The sequence below is a fragment of the Lutzomyia longipalpis genome, chromosome 3 (genome assembly GCF_024334085.1).
Source record: "Lutzomyia longipalpis isolate SR_M1_2022 chromosome 3, ASM2433408v1".
In the NCBI taxonomy this organism is placed as follows: domain Eukaryota; kingdom Metazoa; phylum Arthropoda; class Insecta; order Diptera; family Psychodidae; genus Lutzomyia; species Lutzomyia longipalpis.
The window spans coordinates 28,242,713-28,269,328 of record NC_074709.1 but is presented as its reverse complement, the minus strand read 5'-3'; the positions used below and the strand labels follow the sequence as shown (position 1 = coordinate 28,269,328).

At 36.7% G+C, this 26,616-nt stretch overlaps 1 protein-coding gene across 1 annotated transcript in view; it reads left to right on the top strand.

Moving 5' to 3' along the window:
* LOC129793617 (homeobox protein araucan) overlaps nucleotides 1-26,616 on the top strand; it is a 49,297-nt gene that overhangs the window by 7,494 nt on the left and 15,187 nt on the right. Inside the window, exons 2-3 of the mRNA XM_055833767.1 lie at nucleotides 4,192-4,605; nucleotides 13,990-14,108. Coding sequence (XP_055689742.1) covers nucleotides 4,192-4,605; nucleotides 13,990-14,108 — 533 coding nt within the window. The remainder of the gene's footprint in view (nucleotides 1-4,191; nucleotides 4,606-13,989; nucleotides 14,109-26,616) is intronic.

Sequence of the window (26,616 nt, the reverse complement as noted above, 5' to 3'; positions counted from 1 at the left end):
AAACAAATCTAGGTCTTGGTTAAGGAACTTTGGCTGAATTGAAAAACTTAAGTTCTGTTTAAAATGTCAGGATTTGATAAAAGAAAAAAAAACTTAGGCTTAGCTTAAAGAGTTTAGGCCAAGTTCTAAAAAAATCATTGTTTTTATTGAAAATTTGGTTATTCTTAATTAATAAATTCACAAAATGTCGTAAAAATTGCGAAATTAATCTCGTGTAGGGCTTTTAAATAAATTTTTGTTTAACTTTTCGATCCTTACAGGACGTTAGAAAAAAACTAATCATCTGAATTTTTCCTCACTATCTGGCACTCAACGGGAGGCCTAAAAGTATCTTATCTAACAAATCTACTAAGAATTTAATATCTTGATGAATTTTCCAAATTCTTCAGCGTTCTTTAAACTTCCAATACCCAAAATGCGAAGTATTTGAGACAGAATTGAGAGAACAAACAGAATATTATTTTTTTCTTAAGTCAAATACACATTAATCCTGTCAAATAATATTATTATTGGCAGTTAAACATTGTGTAATACTTTAATGTTGGACGATTATTTAATTAACCGCTCGATCAATATAACAACGACAGCAACATCCTCAAGTGATGTCTCAATGCCCATTCAATTTACCTTTCTTTACAACAAATATGGATGAAAAAAGAGATCCAAAAAAGCATATTTTAATAGCATTGTTCCAATAGTGAGAGACTACACACAGAGAGAGAAAAGAGTTTAGTTTAGCAAATAAAGCGCTCTTTTTGGGGATTGTTTTTGATGTTTTATTTTTTGTTGGGGGGAAAGATTGAGAGAAATTTGTTGAGTAGTGAGTTTTTCCGCATTAACAGCCGCCAAATGTTCATATGAAGAAGGTAAATAAGATTGCGAGGTCCTCGAGACTTTGAGGCTTTTTCTTTCTACAATGTGCGCGGCCATGGGAATTGCGCGCGACCGTTTAACGGACGAAAGCAAAAAAAAAGTTTATAGATGAGCAAACATTTTCCAAACTAGAGACGCCAAAAAGCGTTTGTCGCCAGTGGCTCTCAGCCTTATTATTTTCCCTCTGTGTATGCACAATATAAGGCCAAATTTGGCCAATACAGAGACCCCACATGGAAGGCGCATTGATGCGATCTCTATGCTGCCAACAACGTTGGAAATCAATTGATCTGGCGCAATTTGCGTGGGAACGTTACGAAGAAATTTCCCGCGCGCATCTTTAAAATTCAAATGAGCTCATTTTCAGGGGTAGGCAAAGGAGAAAATCAATGGCCCTAAATTGGGTGATTTCGTCTCGGCTGAAAGATGCCCCAAAAATGATCATAAACACTTAATTATGCAAATCAATTTGCGTGCTCGTGCAATTAGCGCAGGGGAGGCAATTAGGGAAGTCATTGAAGTGGTGATAAAGCCCCCTGAGAATGATGAGTTGAGAATGCCCATAAAATTTAGCAATGAGGGCTCACCCCCTGCTGTGGAAGCTTCCGCCTGTCTCGCGCACACAAAAATGTTTATTTTCCTTTCGGCCCAAAAATGTGCTAATTGAATTACAAAACCCAAAAATACAGATGTAACGAATTAGTCTCGAACAAACGACGTCACTAAATTGTTCTTGAAAATTAAATAATTAACAACCTCATGACCTGGAGTCATACACAGAGGCCCCTCCTTAAGGCCTTTGCTGGCATTTGCTGAGTTTTTACCTGAAACAAGGTGCTATTTGACTTTTCAAGAAAAAAAGTAAAATTTTTCCCTTTGAGAAGAAATTCACACAGAGTCTCATTGGCACAGGTAATGTACCTACAAGAAGTATTGAGAGTCAATTAGAGGCAAAAATTGGACTCTGAGGATTTTCTCTCATGTCTTTAACGGCGGCCCGACGTCATAATTCTCTTCATGTGTGCGCTCCCAAGACGACTGTCAGGCGCATGTGAATAATTTTGTGATTAATAGCAAAATGCTACGAGCTTCTCCTCCTGGGATCTGCCTTGACCAGCCAGGGCGTGCGGTGGAGCTCCTGGGAAGACGACGGACTTTTGGGTGGGAGTGTCGGACAGAGACATTTCTGTGCGTGGGTGGGAAATATTTGCAAATTAATTTGTGCACACCGAGCAAATTATTCAATTGCCGCATGAATAAATAAATAATAATAATTGGTAGCTTGTGGGCAGATTTCTTAAAGAATAGACCGTCTCTTGCCTGAGGGTTTTTGTGGAAAAAATTCACACAAAGTTGAAAAGTTGAGATGACGGAGAAGAAAATGGAAATTAATTAACAAGAGCAAAATACATTGTGTGTGTACGTACAGTAGTGCTCTGAAGTACAACCATTATTCAATTTCTTAAAAATTATTTTAGCTACATAATTAGTCCTTCCGACAAGCTAAAATTAAGTTTTCATATTTTTTTTCAACATTTTTGTCTTGATTTTGTCATCCACAAAATAAGATAAAAATAACAGATAAAATAAAGGGTGTTTTTATATGCCGAATATTTCGATTATTTTGTCGAATCATCCGAAGAGAAGAATCATGAAGAATAATCCAAAACTTGACGAATATTCAGAATATTTACGGATGGTTCTAATCTTCTCAACGACTAATCCGAACATTGGTGAAAAGTCCGAATTTTCTGTGTGAATTATTCGATTCTTAACGAATAATCCGAATTATTAACGAATAATTCAGATAAACACCCCTTGTAATAAAAACTTTAACTCTAAAGAAAAAGAAACATAAAACTTGCATTTTACACCTTTTTGCGTCCATCGCAGTCTTAGGATTTTTTTTCGCAAAAATCATCTCGCAGAAATTGGTAAACTTTCACCAAATTGGTAAAGCTTCTCTGTGAAAGCTCCCAAAAAAAGCACGTCGCACGCCATCGTTGCAGTGCTCTCACGGAAGAGGAAAATCCACGCGTTTCCATGACAATGCACCACTCCCGCACTACCCCCCTTACCGCTCCAACCCGCGCCACAACAACCACTAAAACTCGCGCGTAACACAATTTCAAAGACCAACGACATTGTCAATGGCGCGCTATTGTGGTTGAACAAAAGTGAGCAAATGGAACGATTTTGCATCTAAATGACATTACGATGGGATTTGTCTCATTATGTTCTGCATCTCATTGCGCACGGAGGATGACAAAGTGATGATGGCAGAACGCGAGCAAATCTATTTGCACTCAATGCATTGTTGAGCTCACGAGTGGATCGAGCTTTTTTCCTCCTCATCGTCGTTGTTGTATACGCTCTTTGCGAGCACTATGGCGACATTTTTTATTTACCAAAGCTCTTTGGTATTTAAATTGAAAGGGAGATGGTGGAGAAGAGGAAAAAAAAAAGATTTTTGGCTTGTTTGAAAATTAATCGGGAAGTGATTTGGGATTGATTTGGAATAATTGAGAAGAAGAGGTTAAATAAAAAAGTTGGAGATTTATTTCCTTGAGAGGTTGTTGTTGTGATTTGTCGCTGAAATTGAAGGGTGAGGATTTTTTAAATGATTCCTTAATGAATAAAAAAGAATTCTTAGTTAAAGGATTAGATTATTTGTCAATAGGCTGTAATTGAAAATGCCAATAGATGGCGCCTAGAAAATTATTTAAAAAATCTACAATTTTCCTTTACTTGATTTTTTTTAAACTTATTCTTCTACTTTTTACTTGTTTAAAAGCAGGTTAAAATTACAAAATAATTTAATTTGAATAATTAAGAATATAAAATGTTCAAATTTGTGATTCTCAACAATGCCGCCATCTCTTATCAAAACACGTCTTGTGACAAATTATTCTACAATCTATGAGCAATTTTTATCAACTTTATTATTCTCTTTGTCTCAATATATACATTTTTTACCTTTCCCATATGATTCTCATGCTAAAGAATAATTTTAAGTATAAGAAGAATCATTGGGAAGTCCGACATGTCGGCCATCTCACACCTTATTTTTTACTGAATCACCACGAAAATGCTTTAAAAGTGAAGATTGGTAAGGAAGATTTGGGGGGCAGAGAAGCCACTTGAAATGCGATACTGTTGAGATTTAGCTGTGAGATCCGCGTGGATGAAAAAAGAAAAGAAAAAATGGAGATTAGACAAACCTCTCCCATATCTCTGGGTCCGTCGACGTGGAAACTGATATGGAAATCATTAGGGAAGATAAATTGACCTCAACTCTTCGTCTGTGTGTTCTTTCAGCTCCTTGTCGGCGGCGGCGGCAGTACGAGCGGTGGGCAGCCAGCAACGGGTACCACCACGGGGACAGCACAGTCACCCATCTCGGCCACAAATGCCCCCTCTCTGAGTCCTGTTGGCTCTGCCACGGGTGCCGGGCCAGGAGCCCTAAGTCCTGGCTCGCTGTCGCAAACATCCACAAATGCTCCAGCTGCATCGGCGACATCGTGCTGCGAGAATGGACGCCCAATTATGACGGATCCCGTTTCGGGGCAAACCGTCTGCTCATGCCAGTACGATTCAGCTAGACTCGCCCTCTCCAGCTACTCACGCCTCCCGGCAGCTGGTGTAGGGGTCTACGGTACCCCCTATCCGTCCACAGATCAGAATCCCTATCCCAGCATCGGCGTCGACAGTTCCGCCTTCTACTCACCACTGGTAAGTTTTTCTTTTACTTTTCAAATTTAAATTTAAATTTTTTAGCAAAAAAAATGAAAATCCCCTCCAGAGACTTTCCTTGTGTTTGTGCTAAAATCTCAGCCTCCCAGAGATATGCTCCCTGATAAACATTTTTGAATATTTCAAGCCCTCCAGTGGAATCCTTTCACCACTTGAGACCAAGAAATAGCACGACAGAGTGAAAAATTTACACTTACAGTCCCTGGGTGGAGTATTACGCGCAGTTGTTTTATTTATGGGGATTATATTTTGAGGATTTGGTGTAGAAGTGGTTTAAAAAGTGAGAAAATTTATATTTAGTTCAGAAGAGGAGAGAAAATGAATATGGAGGCGCCTGGTTTAATTCTGAGTCACAATTTAAGCTTAAAATTAAAAAGAATTGTAGATGGAGGCGCCTGGTAAAAAGTTCATTCAAAAATTTAGCTCCAAAATTAATAAGAATGAAGATGGAGGCGCCTGGTTAAATTTTGAATCGTAATTTAAGCTTAAAAGTGAAAAGACTTGAAAATGGAGGCGCCTAGTTAACTTCTGAGTCTCAATTTTAGTTCAAAAATAGAAAGAAATGAAAATTCTGATCAAACATTAATAAGAATGAAGATGGAGGCGCCTAGTTCTTCATAGAGTACATAGTTTTGGTCTAAATTGCATTGAAAACAATTTAAAAACGTTTGACGATGGAGGCGCCTGGTTGAACCGTAACTTATTGTTTTACAATTAAAAAAATAAAAAAAAGATATGAATGCTTCTGATTTTATTCTATATTCTAATGGTTTTGGCGAGCTTGGTTCTAGAAGTTTTCGATCCTAGAACTTCCATATTTTATCTTTAATTTTTCACACGATATCTCGTGTTCTGTAGCACTCAGAACGATTGATTTTGCCATTTTCCTACATTTTCTTTTAATTTTTCTCCCCAAAATATGTTTTTTTTCTCCCTATTTTCTTCTTTGTCTCTTTATACTTTCTTTTCCATTAAAGAATCCTAAACCAATTCACTAAATTCGAATTCTATTCACCCCATTTTCTGGTCAATTTATCATTCAGAAAAAATCTTAAATTTCAAACGAAAAATTCTTCCTTTGCTTTTAACTTCACGTAACCTTCCTGTTTGTGCCTTTGGGTGCCTTTTCAGCCATTCGTTCACTTAATATTCATGACGTCGCCTCTGAACACCTCACTTTGCGAAGCGGGAGAAGCTCGCAAATGTTCTCCTCTAAAATTCCTCCACTTCCAGCCATTCATCTCTGAATCCTTCAACCTTCAGCGCGCACAAATCTATCCCATCCACCCCATGAGAGGCTTCTGCATTAGGCAAGAGAGGCATGAACGACGCCCCCGCTCTGGAAAGCTAGACACTTAATTTTTCAAAAAGCTCCCCAGATCGATTTTGCACCTGAAGTACGCGCGCGGCATTATCTGCAAAATCCCAGGGAATATAAAATCTGCTTGTTTACACAGCCTGAACTTGGGGCATGGTATCAGAAAACATATGTGACACACAACAATAATAAAATTGGGTCCAAATGTGTGTCTCTCGATAAGGCCCCTTTTTAGGTGGTGCGATTATAATTCCTAATTGTGAAAAGAGAGAATCTCATTCGGAAGGCTTACGAATCCATTAAATGTCGGTGCCCGTGTTAGAGCGTCTCACCCAGATAAAAATTTCTGCTTCAGCTCATCGTTGAAAAAAAAAAAGAGAAACATTTAATATGAAATGCGAGCTAAATAGGGATGACGAGTTGAGGAGATTTGGTCTCTAATTTAAAATCAAATAGGAAATTCGATAGTTAAAAGTTTATACAATCAAATGAGATTAGGAGATGTGCGTGCATTAAGGCGAAAGGGAAATTTTTGGAAGGATTAGCGGGAAAATGGATTAGTTTTTTTTCTTGAGAGAAGGAGAAACTATTTCTAAGAAAAATTGTGAATATCTTAAAAAGATATTACGATGATTTTTGCTATTCAATTAACTTCTAAATTGATAAGGATTTGCATACTTTTAGATGATTGATGATAGAGAATTTAAATTGATTTCAATTGCAATTAATTCCTGAATTATTTTTCTACACACAAGAACTGTTGGAATTATGATTTTTAATCTTTTTTCAAGGGGAATTTATCTGGACTCAATTATTCGGATCTTCAGACATATTCGGGTTATTCGCCAAGGAAATTCAAATAAGCTTAAAATATTAAATTCAAGCTTAAAAATATTTAAATCAAACCGAAAAGTAGTAAATTCAAGCCGAATAAGAGTTCTAAATACAAACCAAAAATTGCATACCTTTAGGCGAGTTTTGGTTGTAAATATTCTGAATTACCTGAATTCTATCAATTTTAAGCGGAATATTGAAATAAATATTCAATTATTATGAAGAGAACATACCTTTTTATTATCAATATATTTTCATACAATATTTTTCAGATTATATCTTTCGTTCTCCTGATAAAATGTATAACTTTAGGCGAATTGTGGGAGTAAATAAATCTTATAATTAAGAAAATAAATCAACAAGATTCTTTCACAACTCTGTGCTCTCAATTACCCAAAGAATGCGAATTGGACCATTTAATCAACTCCAATCTCGTGCTCCTTTTGCGTTGGTCTCCTCGTGCAGCATACACGGGGACCTGCCAATACGCGATGAAGATGGAAAAGTCAAGAGAGCAAATTGCAGCATCAATTCCTCATGGCCATTTTAGTGCCACTGAAAAATTTCTTCATTGCAATTGAGATTCTCCATCTTTTTCATCGCACTTTGGGGCATATTTTGCTGATAAATGTCGCTCTTCGTCGCATACTCCGGGAGCTACAGCATCATGTTGGGAATTTATGGTGTGGATGATGATTGAGTAAATTTTTATCATTCATAATGTGTTTTGTGGTCTTCGCTGCTCCACATGGGACGCACTCTTCACATCAATCCATCCATCTTTGGGGCAAGAGGGTCCATTCATAAGATTCCCGTGAAGAAATCCCCAAAACGGATGCTTTACGATGCGGGATTCTTCGACCAACTTGTGCCCTCTTCCAATTTTTATCTCTCCTCCGGAGGAGAAGAAGAAATTTTATCTCTCAGCCTGTCGTCGTTGGAGGAATAAAATGAGATGAAAAACAAACAAATGTAAAAAAAATCAGTCCATTCCGAAGGTGGTGCTCGGCAGGAAGAGGTCCAAAAGAAGAACAAAATTGATACTATGGCTAAGATAGGCGAACCAACTGGTTCCCGCACCGTGTCTCACTCCATCATCATCCGTGGATTGACTTTTTTTTCTTATTCTTTCTTAACTTCTTCTGGGATGTGTGGGGATAAGAGGTTGGAGAAGACAGCTAAAATATCCAAATACAATCCACATACACACGGGGAGATACAATGGAGCGATAGGAGAACGTTTTTGGAGTGATTTCTCGCGGGGGAATAAAATAAATCTCGCGCATGGAGACAAAAAAAAAATCTTAAATGAATGGTTTTTGGGGGAATCTTAAGAGAATTTGTGGTCTGATGCGTTATAAAATAATTTAAGAAAAAAGTTACAAGGGGTGTTTATCTGGCGATTATTTTGGTAGGTACATATTTTAAGAGAATCATCCGAATATTTCTGAAGATCTCAATATTTGACTTCACAATGAACATCTCTTGCTCAAATCAAAGAACTCAAAACCTAAAAAAAACTAAAAAAAAAAAAAATATTTCGGAATTTATGGTTTAAATTTAGATTTTTTTTTGGATTGAATTTACTACTTTTTAGCATTAATTTACTACTTTTCGGTTTGAATTTAGCACTTTTTTAGGCTTTAATGATATTTATTAAAGTTTTGTTCCTCAATCTGTGCTCTTTTTGGACTGAAAACCAAATATTTATCGGCTTAAATTTTTTTTGGGTAAATTTACTACTTTTAGAATTGAATTTAGAACTCTTGGGCTTAAATCAACTACTTTTTAGGCTTCAATTTTAATCATTTCAGACTTTAATTAGTATTTTTGAAGACTACCTTTTTGGGGTTGAAAACCAAATACTTTTAGGCTTGAATAAAGCAAAATTTGGGTTGAATTTACTACTTTTTAACTTGAATTAATTACTTTTTGGCTTAAATTTACTATTTTTTGTTCTTTCTAGGTCTAAATTGAATATTTTACGTAAGCTTTTGTTCCTCAATCTCTGCTATTTTAGGACTAAAAAAATATTTTTATGCTTTAATTTAGCATGAAGGTGTAAAATTACTATTAGGTTTGAATTTAGTTCTTTTGAGGCTTGAATTAAATATTTTTTAGGCTTTTGCTTCTCAAACAGCCATTTAGAGGCTAAAATCCAATATTTAGATTTCTTTGGCAAATCATTTAAATATTATTTAATAATCCGAACATTTCCGAAGATCCGAATAATTTCGTCCAGATAAAGTCCCCTTGAAAGGCTTCATCGAGATTTTTTTTCCTTTCATTTGGGGGCCCCTTCATTGAACACAGTCCATGTCATCCGCACAATCAGGTGCTTCGCGTGGTGTTGTGATTAAAAGGCAATTCATATGCACTAATTAGGGGTCTTATCGGCAGCTCCCCGCGCGCGTACCTTATCAGGTCTCCCCCACTTGAGGACCCCACCATGTGTGTGTGAGGGCTCATTACGAGGCACAATCTACGAGGTAAATTGCTGACTCAACTATCGCGAAGAGAGCAGTTTTGCTTATATTGATTGACAGGTGCCTTTCATTAGCCCAATTGATCTTTTCCCACAACTAGCAGCTCTCCGTGGTTGATGCGTTTTATTGCTTTGACATGGGAATGTTGATATTCTCTTCATAAACATTTACAAAAAAAATCAATGATGTCACTAAAATGGAAATAATTAATTTTTCATTAAAATTTCTTAAAGATTTTTCATTTTTTATTCATGGTTTTGACATTGCGTTTGAAATTGAAAAAAAATTTAAATTAATTTGAATAATTAATTTCAAAAAGTTCTTTTAAAATAAATTCTCTATATCTTCCAAACGATATAATATTCTCTTAAAAAAATAATAACTAATATGAAACACAACAATTAAAATTATAGTTAAGAACAATCACGCTAGGTTTGATAGACAAAATACGATATGATGTGAGAACTCCATTGCAATGGCAGCGGGGTGCTTATTAAAAGAAATTGAGAGTAATTTGCTTTTATTTAAAAATATTAGCTTTTCCCTCCGATGAAACTCAAGTTTTTGAGTCGCATGTCTGGGCACATTTTTATCGAATTAATTGCAATTTTCCTTCTTTAGCTATGCCCCAAAGATTCCGCACGGCCTCGTCCAACTCATGTAATTTATTAATTTTTTGTGTGTTTTTCTGCAAAACACGATTTTGCTTTAGTTTAAAACTTCTTTTTTTTCGTGTGGTGTACCAACCACATGTCTCTTCATTTTTCTTACATAATCTTTGTGCTGTGCTAAATACGCGTTTTACCTTTTTTCCATGCAATTTTTCTCTTTTCGTGGAGTTCTTGTTTTTTTTCTGAAGCCTTTCTCGAGCCTTTCAAACGTTTCAATCGATAAAGAGAGTTGAAGTTTTTCTTTTTTTTTCTAGAATAAGGATTAAAAATTACCCGAAAATGATTTTTTATGATCTTCAAAGGGTTATCAGAGGATGAAAAGAAATTGAATTTAAAAGCTTTGAAAACATTCAGAACATTCTGCTTCTGAATTCCATTTCAGAGGGTTTGAAGCTATTCTTCCTCAATGGATTTTCCCCCTGTTAGGGCAGTGTGAGACAGAATGAGAGAAAGCCTCATAGAGGGAGGCAGATGGACAATGGAGAGAATTAATTGAGATGAATGAATGCAAACACCAAACATTTTCACACATCAATTCGCCCTTCTTGGGATGACCATTCTGCTGCCACACGATGCCCACATCGTGGGCCACACCACCACAACTGTTGGTCTGTTGGTTCACCACCCCCACCTTCGCAATTCGTCGTGAGTGAAAGGGCAGTAGGATGTGATGATTTACAGCAGCAGCGTGATTTGCTGCCCAGATGGAAAATACCACAAACGCGCGGTTTGAATTTTCAACCGGCAAAACGGCCGTGGAATTGCCCGACACAATGCCGGGGATAATGGGGTTGGAATAATGACAATAATTTTGTCACCAATGCCCACAATTACTGTTCATTAAAATTTTCTATACGCTCGCGAGATTTTGCGATCAAAACCACGCGGACTTTGTCACGAATGACTTAAATGCACCACAACAGACATGCAGACAAATTGCCGTTGAAGATTCAACTGCAGAGTTGCGCATTTTATAGTTTAATAATTAAAGATTTAAAATTTTTATTTATTTATTTTTGCTTTGCAAGGGCGCAAAGGGATTGTTTTTCAAATTATTTATTGATATTTGTGATTGATTTGACTGTTTTGAATTATTTTTATGTTTTTTGAAAGATTCTTGGAAAATTTTGAATTATGGCTAATGAAAAATTTTTATAGCACCCAAGACACTACTTTAATATTTTATTTGCCCTTTTTTTTAATAAATAGTAAGGTTGAAAGATTTCTGCAGCTTCTTAGAATTCTTACAAAGTTAAGAGAATTGATACTTTTGAATTTTTTAAAATAAAAAATCAAATAACAGCAAAGAATTATTTTTTATAGCATGCACTGAGTCTCAGCTAATTTCAGGTCGTTTACAATTTCGCAATTATCTATTCAAACTCTTTTTAAAATAACATGTTATAGAACATTTCATAGCTAAGAGAAGTTCTAAGTTAGAGGAAAAATATTTTTTCTGTCCCATAATTTCATGACAAAATATTTTTTATAGCATGAAATTTGTCTCGGCTATGGGAAATGACGATATGCTAAGCGTTTTACATTTTAATTCTATTTCATAAAATATGGAGCAAGCTTAAAAACTTCTAATTGCAAAAGAAAATAAAATTATTTGCTATAAAACAAACAAAAAAAAAACATTCAAAAAATATCCGTTAATTAGTCAAGACTCGCTCCACTTTATTTGAATTTTTATTCGTTAACAATTCTGGTCAGAAATAATAAATTCTAATCATTTAAATGTCTTTAACACGATAAAAAAAACTCTAATTTAGCCACAAAGTTCTATTTAATGAAATTAAATTCGATTTTTGATCCAGAAAACAAACAAATTACCTCACTAATATCCCAGAAAAAAAAGCCAACCAATAAATTTCTAAGATTTATATTAATTGCTAAATGCTTCCATGCGAGAGAACCAAATAAGTCCACAAAAATCAACTTGATGAGCTTTATGCGCGAATTTATTTAAGCAGAGGAATTTATGTTGAAAATTGAAATGCAAACATTTATCAACGACGAGTTAAATTTCCATTTGCAAACTCATTAATAGCCCCTCGTGAGGAACGTCCGCGTGGAATTATCACACTGTATGGGAGTTTTTGATAAAGAACTTTGACTTTATTCATCGCAAATTATTTGCAAAATTCCCGCCATGAATCGCGGGGACTTGTATAGAGGAACTGTAGTTTTTTTTCCTCTGCCTTTCTGTGCTAACCCACCTCAAGAAAACCTACCTCTTACCATATTAATACAATTTGCATTAATTTCCCAGTCGCAGCTCTTTTGCTTTTTATTTTTTCCCCCTTTTGCACCCTCTCGGCGTGTCGCCCCGGTAGCCGTACTTGCATATTCATCATCTGACAAAGTTATATAATATTGGTTGAGAGAAGTCCGTGATGTGACTCCCTAATTAGTGTTGAGTAGTGTGCATTTTGTTTTTGGAGCACTAAACACCGACACCCAGAGATAGTGAAACTGCAAAATGCGGAAAGATCGCGACCCATCGTTCTGCGCGCAAGAAAAATAAGGAAAGGGGTGCCCGAAGGACTGGGAGTCATGCAATGTCTGCTTAAGTTCCTCCATGTACGACAATACAGCAATTTCCATGCTTCTGTTAATATTTAAAAATAGTCTTTAAGTAGGGCGATAAGGTGCTTGAAATTGATGCAAAACAACTCAAGGTATTTCAGACACACACACCATTTGTTTACAAACATTCAGTGGGAATTTTTAACGCTTTAACAAACAACGTTGATTATACGAGATTTTTTTAAATGTTTTATTTGTCTTTGAATTTTGAATGTTCTATGTGTATTTTTTGTAATTTTTAATATTTTTAAATTTTATATCTTATTTTGTAGTGTTTGAAATTTTATCCATTCCACATTTTATCCAAGATTTTCCAACGTTTGAATTTTTTAAATATAGTTTTTAATGTTCAAGTTTATAATTATTTTCTAAGTTTAACTGTATTCTTTGTTTTAGATATTCTTTTTGAATTCTAGGGATTTTTTTTGAAATTATCCTAGATTTCTAAAATTTAACAATTTATCCAAGATAAATTTTTAAATGTTTAATCATTTTAATTTCAGTTTTAAACCTTATTCTTGAATTTATAATGATTTTAGTCTATTCCAAACAATGATGAAATATTATCCAAGATTTTCCAGCTTTAGACATTTTATCCAAGCTGTGGTTTTAATTTTCAAAGTAATCTCGTACTTTGAAGCGTTTCAATATTATTTTTGCTTACAAATTACTTGAAATTTTATTTTTCTATCCATGTGATAAAATATCCTAGATTTCCTAACGTTTGATTATCCCATATCTTCTTACATTTTTGTTTTCTCAATTTTTCTTTTATTTATTTAATTTTTTCTTACCTTTCTGGGCTTCAAGGTGTGTTAATTGGCCAAAATACAATCTTTTCTATCTTTATTTATTTTCTGTAAACAAGAATCGATTGTCTCGGATATCTTGATGAAGATTTTGTCGCTCCTTAGCATCTTACTTGTATGTATATAATAATGATTCCCAAATGATCTCTTCATTTGCAACAGAGTAATACACAAAAGACTTGCTGTTGATTGTGCAATTAAAATCTTCCCGTCGCGTTTTTTGGCTCCCACGTGGGGTGGACGCGAATTCAAGCGCAAGGAAGGAAAATTATGACAGAGATAAAAGTTAATAAGAAGTGGCTGTTAAAAAAAAACTTTACTCTTTAGTAGTATTACCCATCGCGTTTATTTTATATATTTTTTCGGAGGGGGGGAAAAGAGGGCCGGCGCGAGAGATAGAGAGAGAGAGTGAGCCCCAGTCAATGGGTGCCGAGGAAACACTCAGACATCACATAAAACATGAAACCAATTCACGTACACAATAAAAGTTGGATATAATGCCATAAAAAAACATTTGTTAAACATGTAATCTAACGATATCAACTCTGGAGGTGGCGGTTAAAATTAATTAATTATTTTAATTTGTGGCGTTTGATGTTTGTTGTATTTTTTATCGCTTTACAACATTCGTTTGCTTCATCTTTTTTTTGCAGAGTAATCCGTATGGGCTGAAGGAGAGTGGACCCACGGGAGATATGTCAGCATGGACCTCAGCTGGGCTCCAACCAACCACCGGCTACTACCCCTATGATCCCACACTTGCGGCCTATGGGTAAGTCCTCTAAATGAAATTAAAAAAAAAACTTTCTCAAGGTATTTTGGGTTAAAAAAAAGAAAAGAATAATAAGAAAACGCCCAACCCCTTCGGGATCTCATAGCAATAAGTGATGCCCAATTGGTGTAATTATGCAAAAATGGGGCGGAGGTGATCGTGTAAAGGTGTGCTGAAGTGCAGTGAATGAATTCAGCACGTTTTATACCAATGACCATGGCGTGACCTCCGCCAATTTTGACTGCTTTTCGCCTCTGCTTCGGAGTTTTGTTGTGCACCAGCAGGGCTCTCCCGTTGGCGCCCCCCGCAGCTTGATAATTGATTGCCAAAGATGAAGTTCATTCATAACGTCTCTCTCCGTGCCTACGTCACTACTCTTCCGGCATGCCGGTGAGGCGAGATTGTAATCAATGGGACCCCCAATCAGATTGCAAGAGTTTACTGAACTTCCTGCTTGCGAAAGAGATGCGAGCATTGAAGAGCTTCAAAGTAATGAAAATATTTTTTTTTTAGAAAAGAATTTCTTTGCTGACAGAATTTTAAAATTAGCTGACAAAAAAGGATTAGCTGATAAAATAGAGGAATTTCCTCATAAATCAGAAGGGGTTGTTGAGGGCATAGAAAAGTTTTATGATTAAATAGAAAAAATGCAGACAGAATAAATAGATACTGCTGACAGAATAAGAGAACTTAATTGCAGAATAAAAGTATTTGCTGACAGAATAAAACATTGATTTCGGTTGCTTACAGAATAAATTGCAATGCTGACAAAATTAAAATATTTCTTGACGGGAATTCAAATATTTAATTGAGAATTTAATATTTCGGTTAAAGAATTAGATAATTTGCTGACAGAATTTTAAATATTCGGTTAAAGAATTAAATAATTTGCTGATAAATTTGAAAGATTCGGTTAAAGACATATATAATTTAAGGACAGAATTTTAAATATTCGGTTAAATAATTTGATTTTTTGGCTAAAGAACTTAATTATTTCACTAATTAGAATTTAAGTATTCGCTTAGAAAAAATTGGTTTCCACATATAAAATAAATTATCTACCGACTAAATTTGAATTATTTGCTGACAAAAAAATATTATTTACATTCAGAATTAGCTCTTTGCTCAAAGAATTTAATTATCAGCTAAGATAAACAAATCATCCGTTAAAAGAATTAACGATTCTTTACTCAAAATTAATTTCAATATGAAGGAAAAATTCTCATCACTGCTTAGCCCCTTTTCCATTTGCACCGCCAATAGAGAAATAGTTTGCCTCCCCCACTGCTATTGTACATAGCTCACAGCATTATGAACAATTTTGTGGTGAAAAACTGAATCTTTTTTATTGCATTAATTTTGTTAGTATACACAGAAAGTATTTATTAACTCCACTATCACGCAAACCCAATGCTAAAATACAAAATAAACATATAGACAAAATAATATATAATACGTGCTGTGAGAGGAGGCGGAGGGGGAATAAAATGCGGGGAGAGTGAATAAAAAAAAGTGAGTTAATAGCTTGTTTGAAATACAAACACATAACTTAACAATGAAGTACTACATACACTAAATTTAGAAGAGGCAGTAACAACAACAACAAAAAAGTTATGTGTATGGTGGCTAGCATAGTCCGATGGATTGTGAGCGTATGACGCGATCTCAATAATTAAATGTTATTAAAATTGCAATGCGTGAACATGTGTAGTGTTCATGTCTCTTTTCTTGTTTCATTCCATCTCCTTTTGGCTCTTTTTTTTTTCGTGTGGTGCATATTTATTTGCATTTTTTATGACTCGGCATAAGAGCCATGCCGACTGACCTGCTGTAGCTGACATGTTTTTTGATGCACCCAGTGTAAATGATATATTTTAAAAAATAATTTATTTTCTCTTATACGCAAGATAGATGCATTTGATATGGTGAAAAAGAGTTGCTCCGCTTAATGGCTTGTTAACGATGGTTTGGAGCGAGAAAGAGGGGGCGCCACTGTGTTTTTTAATTGCTTTTTGAGTATATTAAAAACACGTTGGAGGTGTAAAAGGATAAATAAACAAATATCTACCCTATTTCATCCATATATTTGCAGTTGGTTTCTTTTAAAAGCTTTTTTTTATTAATGCTTTACAAGTTTTTATCTGATGGAATTTGCACGATAAATTAAAATAGTGTGGGTATTTGCTGAATTATTATCCAAGACACATACCAAACTATTGGGAAGTCTTTGAAAAAAAAAATCTAATAGATCTAATTTAAGAACAACGCATTCCATAATCTTTGGGAACATAAAAGATTGACTTGAATCCTTCCAAACTATTCATCCCCAAGGAATATTTTCCCACCCCCAATCCTCAAACCATGTTAGATTCAAACCAAATATTAGCCCTATAAATATTGAGATATGGGAAAATTATTACCAACAATCTGTAACCCCAAATAATAGTATATATGGTTAGAAGAAGAATGGGCGAAATGTGAATTTGATGGGGACTCACAGGAGGAATTGATGCTCGTTTCACGTACAAAATCTGCGTTAAAACAACACATAGAAAATTTTTCTCACACCACCCCCAACAATAATTCTTCCATTGCCTATTCAATATGTCTTTCATTTCACCCACTCCGCCCCTAAAAATATGCCCCTCAGTGTCATCAATTTTCCCTCAAGGGAGCCAGCGATATGGGGAAATGGGAAATTCATCAAGTTCATCGTATAAACAGATCACTTCTTTCTCTCTTTTATTCCCATAGTCATCGATTTATTATAACTCGGGTGGATTGGAGGTACGTTATTCCCTTTTTTATGTACTGCCTTGTCGAAGGAAAATATTCAATACAAGAGGATGATAAATGGGGTGTTTTAGTGCACTGAGAATTTTTTTTAAAGAGTTGTAGCCTTCTTTCAGAATTTTTTATTCTTCAACGGATGCTTTAGATCATCTTTAGATCATCGGATGCTTTTTCATCTTCAAGGTTCGATATTTTTATTATTGAATTTTAAAATTCTACTCTAGAATTTCCAGGCTACAAAATGGAATTCTCGATGTTCTTGATCCGGGCAAGAATTTTGAATTTTTTATTCGTTCAATTCTGGCTAGATGTTAGAATCATTTTTTTAAAGTTTTTTTAGCTAGAATTCTGGATTTTTTTAATGTCCCGAACTTCTAGCAAGCGGGTCAGAATAATTCTTATTCTTGTTTTAAATATCTCCTAAAATTCAAAACTTTTAATGTTTCTAACGAAATTTTGGCTTCAAATCATAATTACTGGTTAATTAATTTTCGAAACATTTGGTTAAAAATCAGAATTCTTGATGATCCTCCTTTCTAGCTAGAAGCTATAATATTTTAAATCTCTTTAAGATAAACTAAATCTTAAACTAGAAAACTCTCTTGCAAAACAAATTGTAAAAATCTAACTAATTTTTCGAGAAATTCATCAGTAAATCTTCGTAAAACTTTTAACCCTTAAGAACCTTAGTTTTAGCCCAGAAACCCAGAAGTTCTTAGCCCCCTTCGCCCCTTGAGTCACACCGTCTTTTTTCCTCCTTTGCGATAAATTTTCTGCCGTTTTCTCTCACACATTTTCTCCAGGGTGTCCCCTCAATGCCGCCTTTTTTCCCTCCGCTTCATCCCCTGAGGCACAAAAAAATCCCATTGAATTTCCTCCACCCCTGGAATTTTTTCTGCCTCTCTCTTTTTATCACTTTCTCCCCGCAATTGTGCACTTCCATTTGCCACCTCCACCCCCACGCTAGCATAGCACCCCCCAACATACTGAGAAGTAGGTATATATCGCACACCAACTTTTATGGCTATCGGAGTTTCAATGGGAAACCGCCTTTCCTGTGTTGCACGCACTTCTTTTTTTTTTTTTTGCCCCACGCAGAGGGTTGATGTCGAAAAAAAAGCCGCACTCTCTCTCTCGAGAATAGGACATGTGTGTGGGGGTGGGCCAAGTGCCTTCTATGTGGGTGGATGGCTCAGCTGATTCAATATAATCTCCCAAAATAGCTGTGTGCCTTTTTATTGCACTCCTCACATTGACGGGATTAATAAATTTCTCCACCCTGTTTCTTCATTGCTAAATTGTCATGGAGAAAAAAATTAAAAGCAGGTGCTGTTGGGGGTGGAAAAGTACTTTAAGCTGTTGAAACTTGTTGCTTTCTCTCTGAAGAAGAAAATGCAGCCTAAGATAATGTGCAAAGAGAGCTTTCTTTGGGAGGGAAAGAGCTTTGAAAAATAAATGTCATGAAAGTTCTGTCACCCTGAGCTTCTGTCAATTATATTGCTGTCAAAGTTAGACGTTGAGAAATGTCATTTAGAATTAAAATTTAAATATTTTAAAAGATTGCGATAGAGGTGTTGTGTGGCCCTGCAATAGCTTCCTAGCTGCGCAAAGAGAGGTGACAGATAATTTAAATAAACGTCTGTTGACTTTAAACTTCTGTCAAACAATGAGTGTCAAATTTAAATTCTCAGAAATGTCAAACAATTGCAATCATACAAATATTTAACGGAATTATTTTGAATGACAAATTGTTTAAAAAATATGTCAATTATCTTCTGTCATCCTAAGCTTCTGTCAAAATGACATAACATAATTCGTTATTTTAAATTTAAATGTGAATCAATCAAACACATACAATACATTTTTATAATTAATTCAATTTAATTTTAATGCTAAATCTCACCACACACTGCCCTAAATTGGCACAGATGTGGAATTCTAAGTTGAAAGTAAATGTTACGGAAACAACAAAACATGCAATTATTTAATTCTCTCCCTCTTTATCTCTCCATCTTGAACTTTATTAGAAAGTACACACACCTTGAATTTTTTTCTGCTCAGTTGAAAAAAAATTTCTCCCATGGAAGTGTTGAGAAAGAAAGGAAAATTCATATTAAAGAAAAATCCATCATGCGGGATGTTCCAAAAATAGCTGCTCTCCCCCTCAAGAAGTAAAAGGGTATCCCCACATGAGAGGATTTTTTAATATATGGAAATTCCTCTTGGGGAATGTGGATGGAATGGAAAAGGGATGGCAGAAGTCAATCAAATTTTGGAATAATGTTCTGTGAGTAAGAAGCAAAAAAAATGCGAGGGCGGGGAGAAAAAACGGAGAGAGAAAGAGAATTCGTGAGGAGATGCGTGAGAAATTCTTCCCTTGGGGGCATTGGGAGGCAAAATGGTGGCGCTGGCCAATGTCATAAATCACTGTGAGAAATCATCACCCTGTGAATATGCCCCGGAGTCGAAGCCCCCATATATGGTCACATAAAAGCATATCAACATGGCATGGGGAGCTACATATATAAGTAGTGTGGAGCGCGCGTATGTGACATCGGAAATCTGGGGAGACATGCAATCCTTCGTGACAGCGTCCAATCAGTCACTCGCATCTCACACAGGGCACACACAACTTATGTATACTAAAAACTCACCTTACCCAGCGTGTCACACAATTTTCCGTGGACCCCCCTCAGTGGGTGGGGGGTGGCACTCATGTGTGGGGTGGAGAATGGTGTGACTTTTGTGCTTCATTCACTTTGCATGGTGGATTCTATGCTCCCTCCAAAAAAAAAGACGAAGAAATCACTCACAGTTGGTGAATCTCAAGTGAATGGCAACACCTGTGTGGATAATTTATGCTTCATGGATTTTCCTCATATAGCTTTAGTTTCCATTTTTTTTTCAAATTATTTAAAAATATATTTTAAGATTTTATGGGAAATTCTTTTTTTTTCAAAATATTTATTGAATGAAAAAAAAATTTGTCAGTTGGCAATTCAAATTTGACAATTAATTATTGACAGCAAGTTCTTTCACAGCTTAATGTCAATATTTTCAAATACATAAATAATAAATTAAATGAATATTGTTTAAAACATTTGATAGGTACTTAATTTATATAAATTGAATAATGCAAATTACTTAAAAACTTCTAATTTTAATTCTGTTTTCCATGTTTTGACACAATGTCAAATTTAATTTTAAAATACTGATTTAACATTTTAATTAAGATTTTTTTGAAATTATTATGGAATTAAATTTTATGGAAAAATAGGGATCTATCGAGCTGAAATTGTTTGAAATTAATACTTTTTGTATTTTAAGTATATTTGACATTGTTGTTTTGACAGAAAATGTAAATGTCAAATTTAAATTACATCTGTTAATAAATTAAAGTTGAATTTTTGTAAATAATTTACTATAATATTAAAATATATTGAACTGATAGTGAAGTTATTCTTTATTTATTTTCTCATCTAACATTGACATAAGTGACAGCAAATGTCAACAAATTTTAATTTTATGAATCTAAATTCAAAGAAATTTTATTATCTTCTTGAGAGAAAATATTCTATTAATTTCTCTGATATCAGCTTGTTTTCTATTAAATTAATTCAAACATAATATGACAAAAAATTGAAATTCTGACAGCAAAAAATTAAATTCAAATAAAATCGGTTAAATGTCAAACAAAAACAAACTCTCCATTAACTTTTACCGGGAATTTCACATTAAATTCATCAACAGAAACTTTCCTTTGTAGCCTGTGTAAAGTTCCTGCGGCAAGAAGTCGGAAAGGCAAAGAAAAAAAGCTCCATGAATGCCACAAGAGGGTACAAAATGAGAGAGTTTAAGGGATGCTGTTGCCACAGCAGCCAGTCTATATATACACAACACACTCTCCCATGAGGGAAAATTGGATTATCTCTGTCTGTCGGAGCTCCATCATTTGCACTGTGTTGATGTGTTGTAGTAGAGCAACCCCCGAAAACATAGCGAGGTGGGTGTGTGTGCGTGAAACATGCGCTCTCGAGCTTTATCAGCATTTTCACCCCAAAAACATTAAAGCTTTCCCCTCCTCCTGCCGACGAGGAGCATATCAAAGCGTTTCGGTGTGTGATTTTATAACGCAAAATGGCGCCCCGTCTATCGATTGTGCTCCGCATCCTAAATCACCAACCACCACCTCCCTCCCTCCTGGCCCCGGAAGTGCGGTCGAAAATGGGGGTTAGCAATTGGCATTCCACATCGCATGCCATCGCAATTTTCACAGAGGGCCATAGTGGAAAATATTCGTCTCTCCGCAGCATATTGATATTCATCCCGCACGATTAAAATCCATATAAGTGAACATTTTATTAGAAGTTCGTTGATGGGGCGAGGGGAGGAAACACAATCCAAATTCCGATTTATTTTCACCCCCATCGTCTGCCGAAAAATTCCATCACGCCCTTATTAAGTTTTTTTTTTCTGTGTGAAAATCTCTTATGATTCGTCCACATGCAGAGGAAAAATATTCTCAAAATATATGTGTGAATTTATGTGAAGCAGTGGAGGCGCCATGTGGCACCAGGCGGCTCCACTTGGGGTGTATATAGAGGAAAATCGATTGTGGAGCATTCTTGCGCTATCTCACATTCCATTCCCCAAATCTCCATGTACATACACTGTGTACACCTTTCTCTCTTTGCAGAATCAACACACCCACAAATTCACGTAATTTATGCACGAAAATCGTGTGAAAAATCGACTGAAAGTGATACTTGACGTTCTTTTGCTCGGTAAATATTTTGCAAAGCAATTTGTTTGATTTTTTCGATGCGAAAAAAAACTTTGAAGGGGATGAAAAGAGGAAGGAAAGACAAATTTCTGGATTGTTTTAAAAGGTTTTTAGCATTTAATTAAAATATATTTGTTTTATTTTTTAAAGCTCTAACACATGGATCCAAAAGCTCATCCGATAGCTTTGGAAAACAAATATAATTTCTGCATTTTAAGTTGAAATATTAAAAATTAATCTAATCTTTTCGAGAAAATTAATTTTCTGCATTCTCTTTCCCACATTTTGCATTTTCCCCACAAACTTATCAAGACTCCTCTAACGGATCTACTTGCTAAAGGAAATGACGGGAAAATTGTTTAATTTTGTCGGCCAATTATCAAGTTTGCGCATGAGTTTCTTATTGGCTCGTGAGATATGTATCTGTCTGACCAAACAGAAAATTGCTCTCGCGGAGATTTTGCACACACAAGACCAACACATTATAGCAAAAACAAATCAGTCAAGAGTGGTTTTGATAAAGCAGCTGCTCAGATCTGCATTCCGGAGCATTAATTACACCCGCCGCCAAACAACCCTCTCTTTTTGCCGTGGGAAGGGATCTATTGCCCATAAATTGCGCGATGCTGAATTTAAAAAAAAATCTCCTCTAAGAAAAATTTATGCGATGCCGCACCTCATGCAAAATTTAAGGCTGAGAAAATCATTTTTTTTTAAGTTAAGAGAAAACCTTTTAAAAAGGGAAGGCAGGGGTGTTATGGTGTTATGCAGAAAAGTGCAAACAGCTTCTATCTCTATAACAAATATGCCAAATCACCAGAGTGATTGAATTCTAAGATAAGACGTCGTGGCGGACTTGTGAATGTTAGAAATGTGAGAAATTATCGAGATAATATACTTTGCGCTGAAGTTGGTAGTCAACCAACTTGATCTCTTGCAAACCGCCAAGATGCTCCAGACACTCAGAGTGTTTATATTTTCATTTATCGAGGGCTGCATTGTACATGAATTGAAGGCAAAGTACTTTAAAGTGTTTTAGGGGTTTTAGGAACAAAGAAAATTATTTTGAAGCTTTAAAATCTTTCAAAAAAATAATCGAATTGATACTTTATTTCTGAAAGATAGTTTGAAGGGTTTGAAATTAAATTCCATCCAACTGACAGCACTTACAGCTAGTTTTTCTCTGCTTTAATTTAGAAAATAAAAAGCAAATATGAGTTTTAAAAATATGTTGGCGATGCTGGAGCATATTTTGATACGCAGCCTAAAATTGACGCTGTCAATTGAGGTGAAACTTCACCTCGGGTGTCAGAGTCACTTCCGTTTTTGACGTGAGCAAGAAAAGGCGTGTGCGAATTTGGCTCTCGAAGTAAAGTGTCCTTTATCTGCTTATTTACAGGACAAAGAGACTAGAAATTGATTGTGAGTTACGAGGGAGAATATATTACGTGAATTAGTGAAGGAAAGAAAGTTTATAAAGTGAATTCTGGGACAATAAAGTTGGTGAAGGGAAAGTCAGAAAACCCACGTGTTTATCTCTATCTGCTGCCTCACACCCACAATATTCGCTGGCCAGAAGATTCTACCCGCGAAGGGATCAAAAATTTTGTTCCTTCGGCCGGAAGAGGCCACATTGCTAATTATCTGCTTGTATAATTCAAGGTCAGTAAAAGGATTGCGCAAGGGCGCGTACATTTGTTCCTTCGGCCGGAAGAGGCCACATTGCTAATTATCTGCTTGTATAATTCAAGGTCAGTAAAAGGATTGCGCAAGGGCGCGTACATTTGGTCCATCGACCCTTTTGCTTGAATCAGCGTAGCTTCAAGTGCTTCTAGAGCTTCAGCTTCATCCCATTGCATACACCGCAAGCGCAGTCATGTCTCTCGAAATCCGGGGAGCAATTTTGACCGGAATTTCTCGAATTCAAACCTTCGTTGATGGCCTCGCTGACATTGACAAACAACTAGCTGACTATTCTGCAAACTTAGCCAGTCAGTTGGACACAGTGGGGGCACTTAGAAAACAATACATCGACGTCCAGGCAGAAATCATCGCTAGCAAAACGCTTGAGCTTCATCAAACTGCTGAGGTTGCCAGCCTCAAAGATTTCATTCAGCGATGCGATTTGCTTATGGCCAAAATCAAAGATCTTCTTGATGACGCTCCCGGATATTCCGCCACAGACATGAAGCCTACCTCCATTGCTTCTGGGGATTTAACGCAACAATTTCTTACCTTCATGCAACAATCCGAAAATCGCTATCACACGTCGGAGATGCAGCATCATGAGAACATGGAAAATCTCGTCAATGCATTGAAAGATGTTCCGTTGGGTGCCACCAGCGGCTCTGCACTCCCTGTGACAGCCGTCAAACCTCCTCAATTGCATTTGCCTACCTTTCACGCTTCTGCTCTCGTCAACACTGTCAGTACCGATCCATATCGGTGCTGTAGGAAGTCATCTCATCCGTACCACAAGTGCCAGGGCTGGCACAATGTCCTGCTTCATGACAAATCCAGCTCTGTGGATCAATGCATCTTCAGCCAAGCTTCAGCATCCTCAGACAATGCTTCAGACGTCCAAGGTTCCACCAGTCCTACGGATTCTTCTGCCATTGTTGCTGTCTGTTCTGCTTCTGAGATTCACCACTCCTATCCACCTCCAAGAGTCTCTCTTGCGACGGCTTTGGTGAATCTTCTAACAGCAACTGGGCAGATGCTTTCCTGCCGCATACTACTTGACTGTGGAGCTCAAGTTAACGTCATTGCTTCAGACATGGCGAGGCAGCCGAATCTACCGAGACATCCTGCTTGCTTCTCTGTCAGTGGCCTGCGCGCCACGACTTCTCGCGCTAGATTCTTTGTGAACGCGACTGTAGTCTCCAGGACTAACGGCATCCGCATCACACTGAAATGTTTCGTCATGCCTCAAATCCCAGGCATGTTTCCCAACTGGCCTGTAGACTCCTCCAAGATGCACATACCTCAGCATATCCTTCTGGCGGACCCGGATTGGGCGGTGCAACGCCCTGTGGACATTCTCATCTCTGGCAACCATTTCTGGGACTGTTTCCTGAACGATTCCATCTCACTGGGCCCAGGACTTCCCATGTTAACAGCTTCAGTGGTTGGCCATGTGGTAGTGGGAGAGAATGAGGTTATGTCTGCCTCATATTGCTTAACGTTCACTGCCACAACTCCGGAAACCTCTTTGCATCAATTCAGGGAATTTGAGGATGTGCCTGTGAACTCTTTACAACTGGAGGATCAACTTGCATCACCATCTCATTCAGCTTCGGCTCATCAGTGCATTGGGGGTGAAAATCTTCTGCCTCTGCTTCTCCTTCATCACCCTCCATGCATTCTTGGTGAGTCGCGCGAGTTCGTCATCCCACAACTCCGCGCATTGGAACGCAAATTCCACAACAACTTTGCCTTGCAAATGCTTCACTGCAAGGCTCTTGTTGATCTACAATGTGTTCAGTGGGTGAAGCCCCTCTGTGACGACTCCAAGAGGAGTCCTATTCAATGCGTGCATCATCACAGAGCGCTCATCCATCTGATTCGAATCATGCTTCAAAAATCTCTTCAAGAAAACTGCATTCAGTCTCAGCCTGAGTCGTCGGGGTCAACTTGGTTGACTCATTCATCTTTGCCCGATATACAGTCCACTATCGCTCACTACTTCAGAATTCTGACACAAAGGAAGTACCAGGTTCAGAACATCATGCCAGTGTCAGGATTCAGGAACGTTTCACATTGCATCTCGTGTGTGCATCAGCTGAGAATCCTCGAAAGAGCTGCAGAGAACATTGCGCAGCCGGGGAGCATTCAGCCGCGCAATTGGAAGTGGCTGAATACTCTGCCATTTCCCCTCGATCCCCGGACATTGAGCTATCAAGCAGGTCACATGCTACACCAAGATAATCATCCCATCGTCTTGCCAAAGCTCAATCGCCTGAAGTTCATCATTTGGCAAGAACACTTCCGGCAACTCCAACCAATCTACTGCATGAGAAAGGAGAATCTTCCGCATTACACAGACATTCTTCAGCTTCCAGAGGATGACTTTCTGTGCTCCTATCGGTCGGAAGACCGAATGGACCCCACCGGGGAGAATGTTGGCGATGCTGGAGCATATTTTGATACGCAGCCTAAAATTGACGCTGTCAATTGAGGTGAAACTTCACCTCGGGTGTCAGAGTCACTTCCGTTTTTGACGTGAGCAAGAAAAGGCGTGTGCGAATTTGGCTCTCGAAGTAAAGTGTCCTTTATCTGCTTATTTACAGGACAAAGAGACTAGAAATTGATTGTGAGTTACGAGGGAGAATATATTACGTGAATTAGTGAAGGAAAGAAAGTTTATAAAGTGAATTCTGGGACAATAAAGTTGGTGAAGGGAAAGTCAGAAAACCCACGTGTTTATCTCTATCTGCTGCCTCACACCCACAATATTCGCTGGCCAGAAGATTCTACCCGCGAAGGGATCAAAAATTTTGTTCCTTCGGCCGGAAGAGGCCACATTGCTAATTATCTGCTTGTATAATTCAAGGTCAGTAAAAGGATTGCGCAAGGGCGCGTACAAAATATTTTTAAGAACGTTGTATATGTAAAATAAATGAAATTTGGCTTTTTAAATCTCTCAAACTTGAGTTATAGCAACTGACAGCGTGTCTAAAAACTGACAGCAAAAATATTTTAATTTCTTTCAAGAGACAATTATAAAATTCAAACTGTTCAATACAAATCCCTCCGTTTATCACGTAAAAAACCCACAAATTAAATTATTTTCCATAAAAATAAATAAATTAGGAAAATGTAAACAAAACCACGTGTCTGGAGTATCTTGTGGTCGTCTCTAACTTACCAAGTTTCTCATTCTCATCTCTTCTCTTTCCCTCCTTCTGTGCATTGCCAATGTGTGCATTTCTC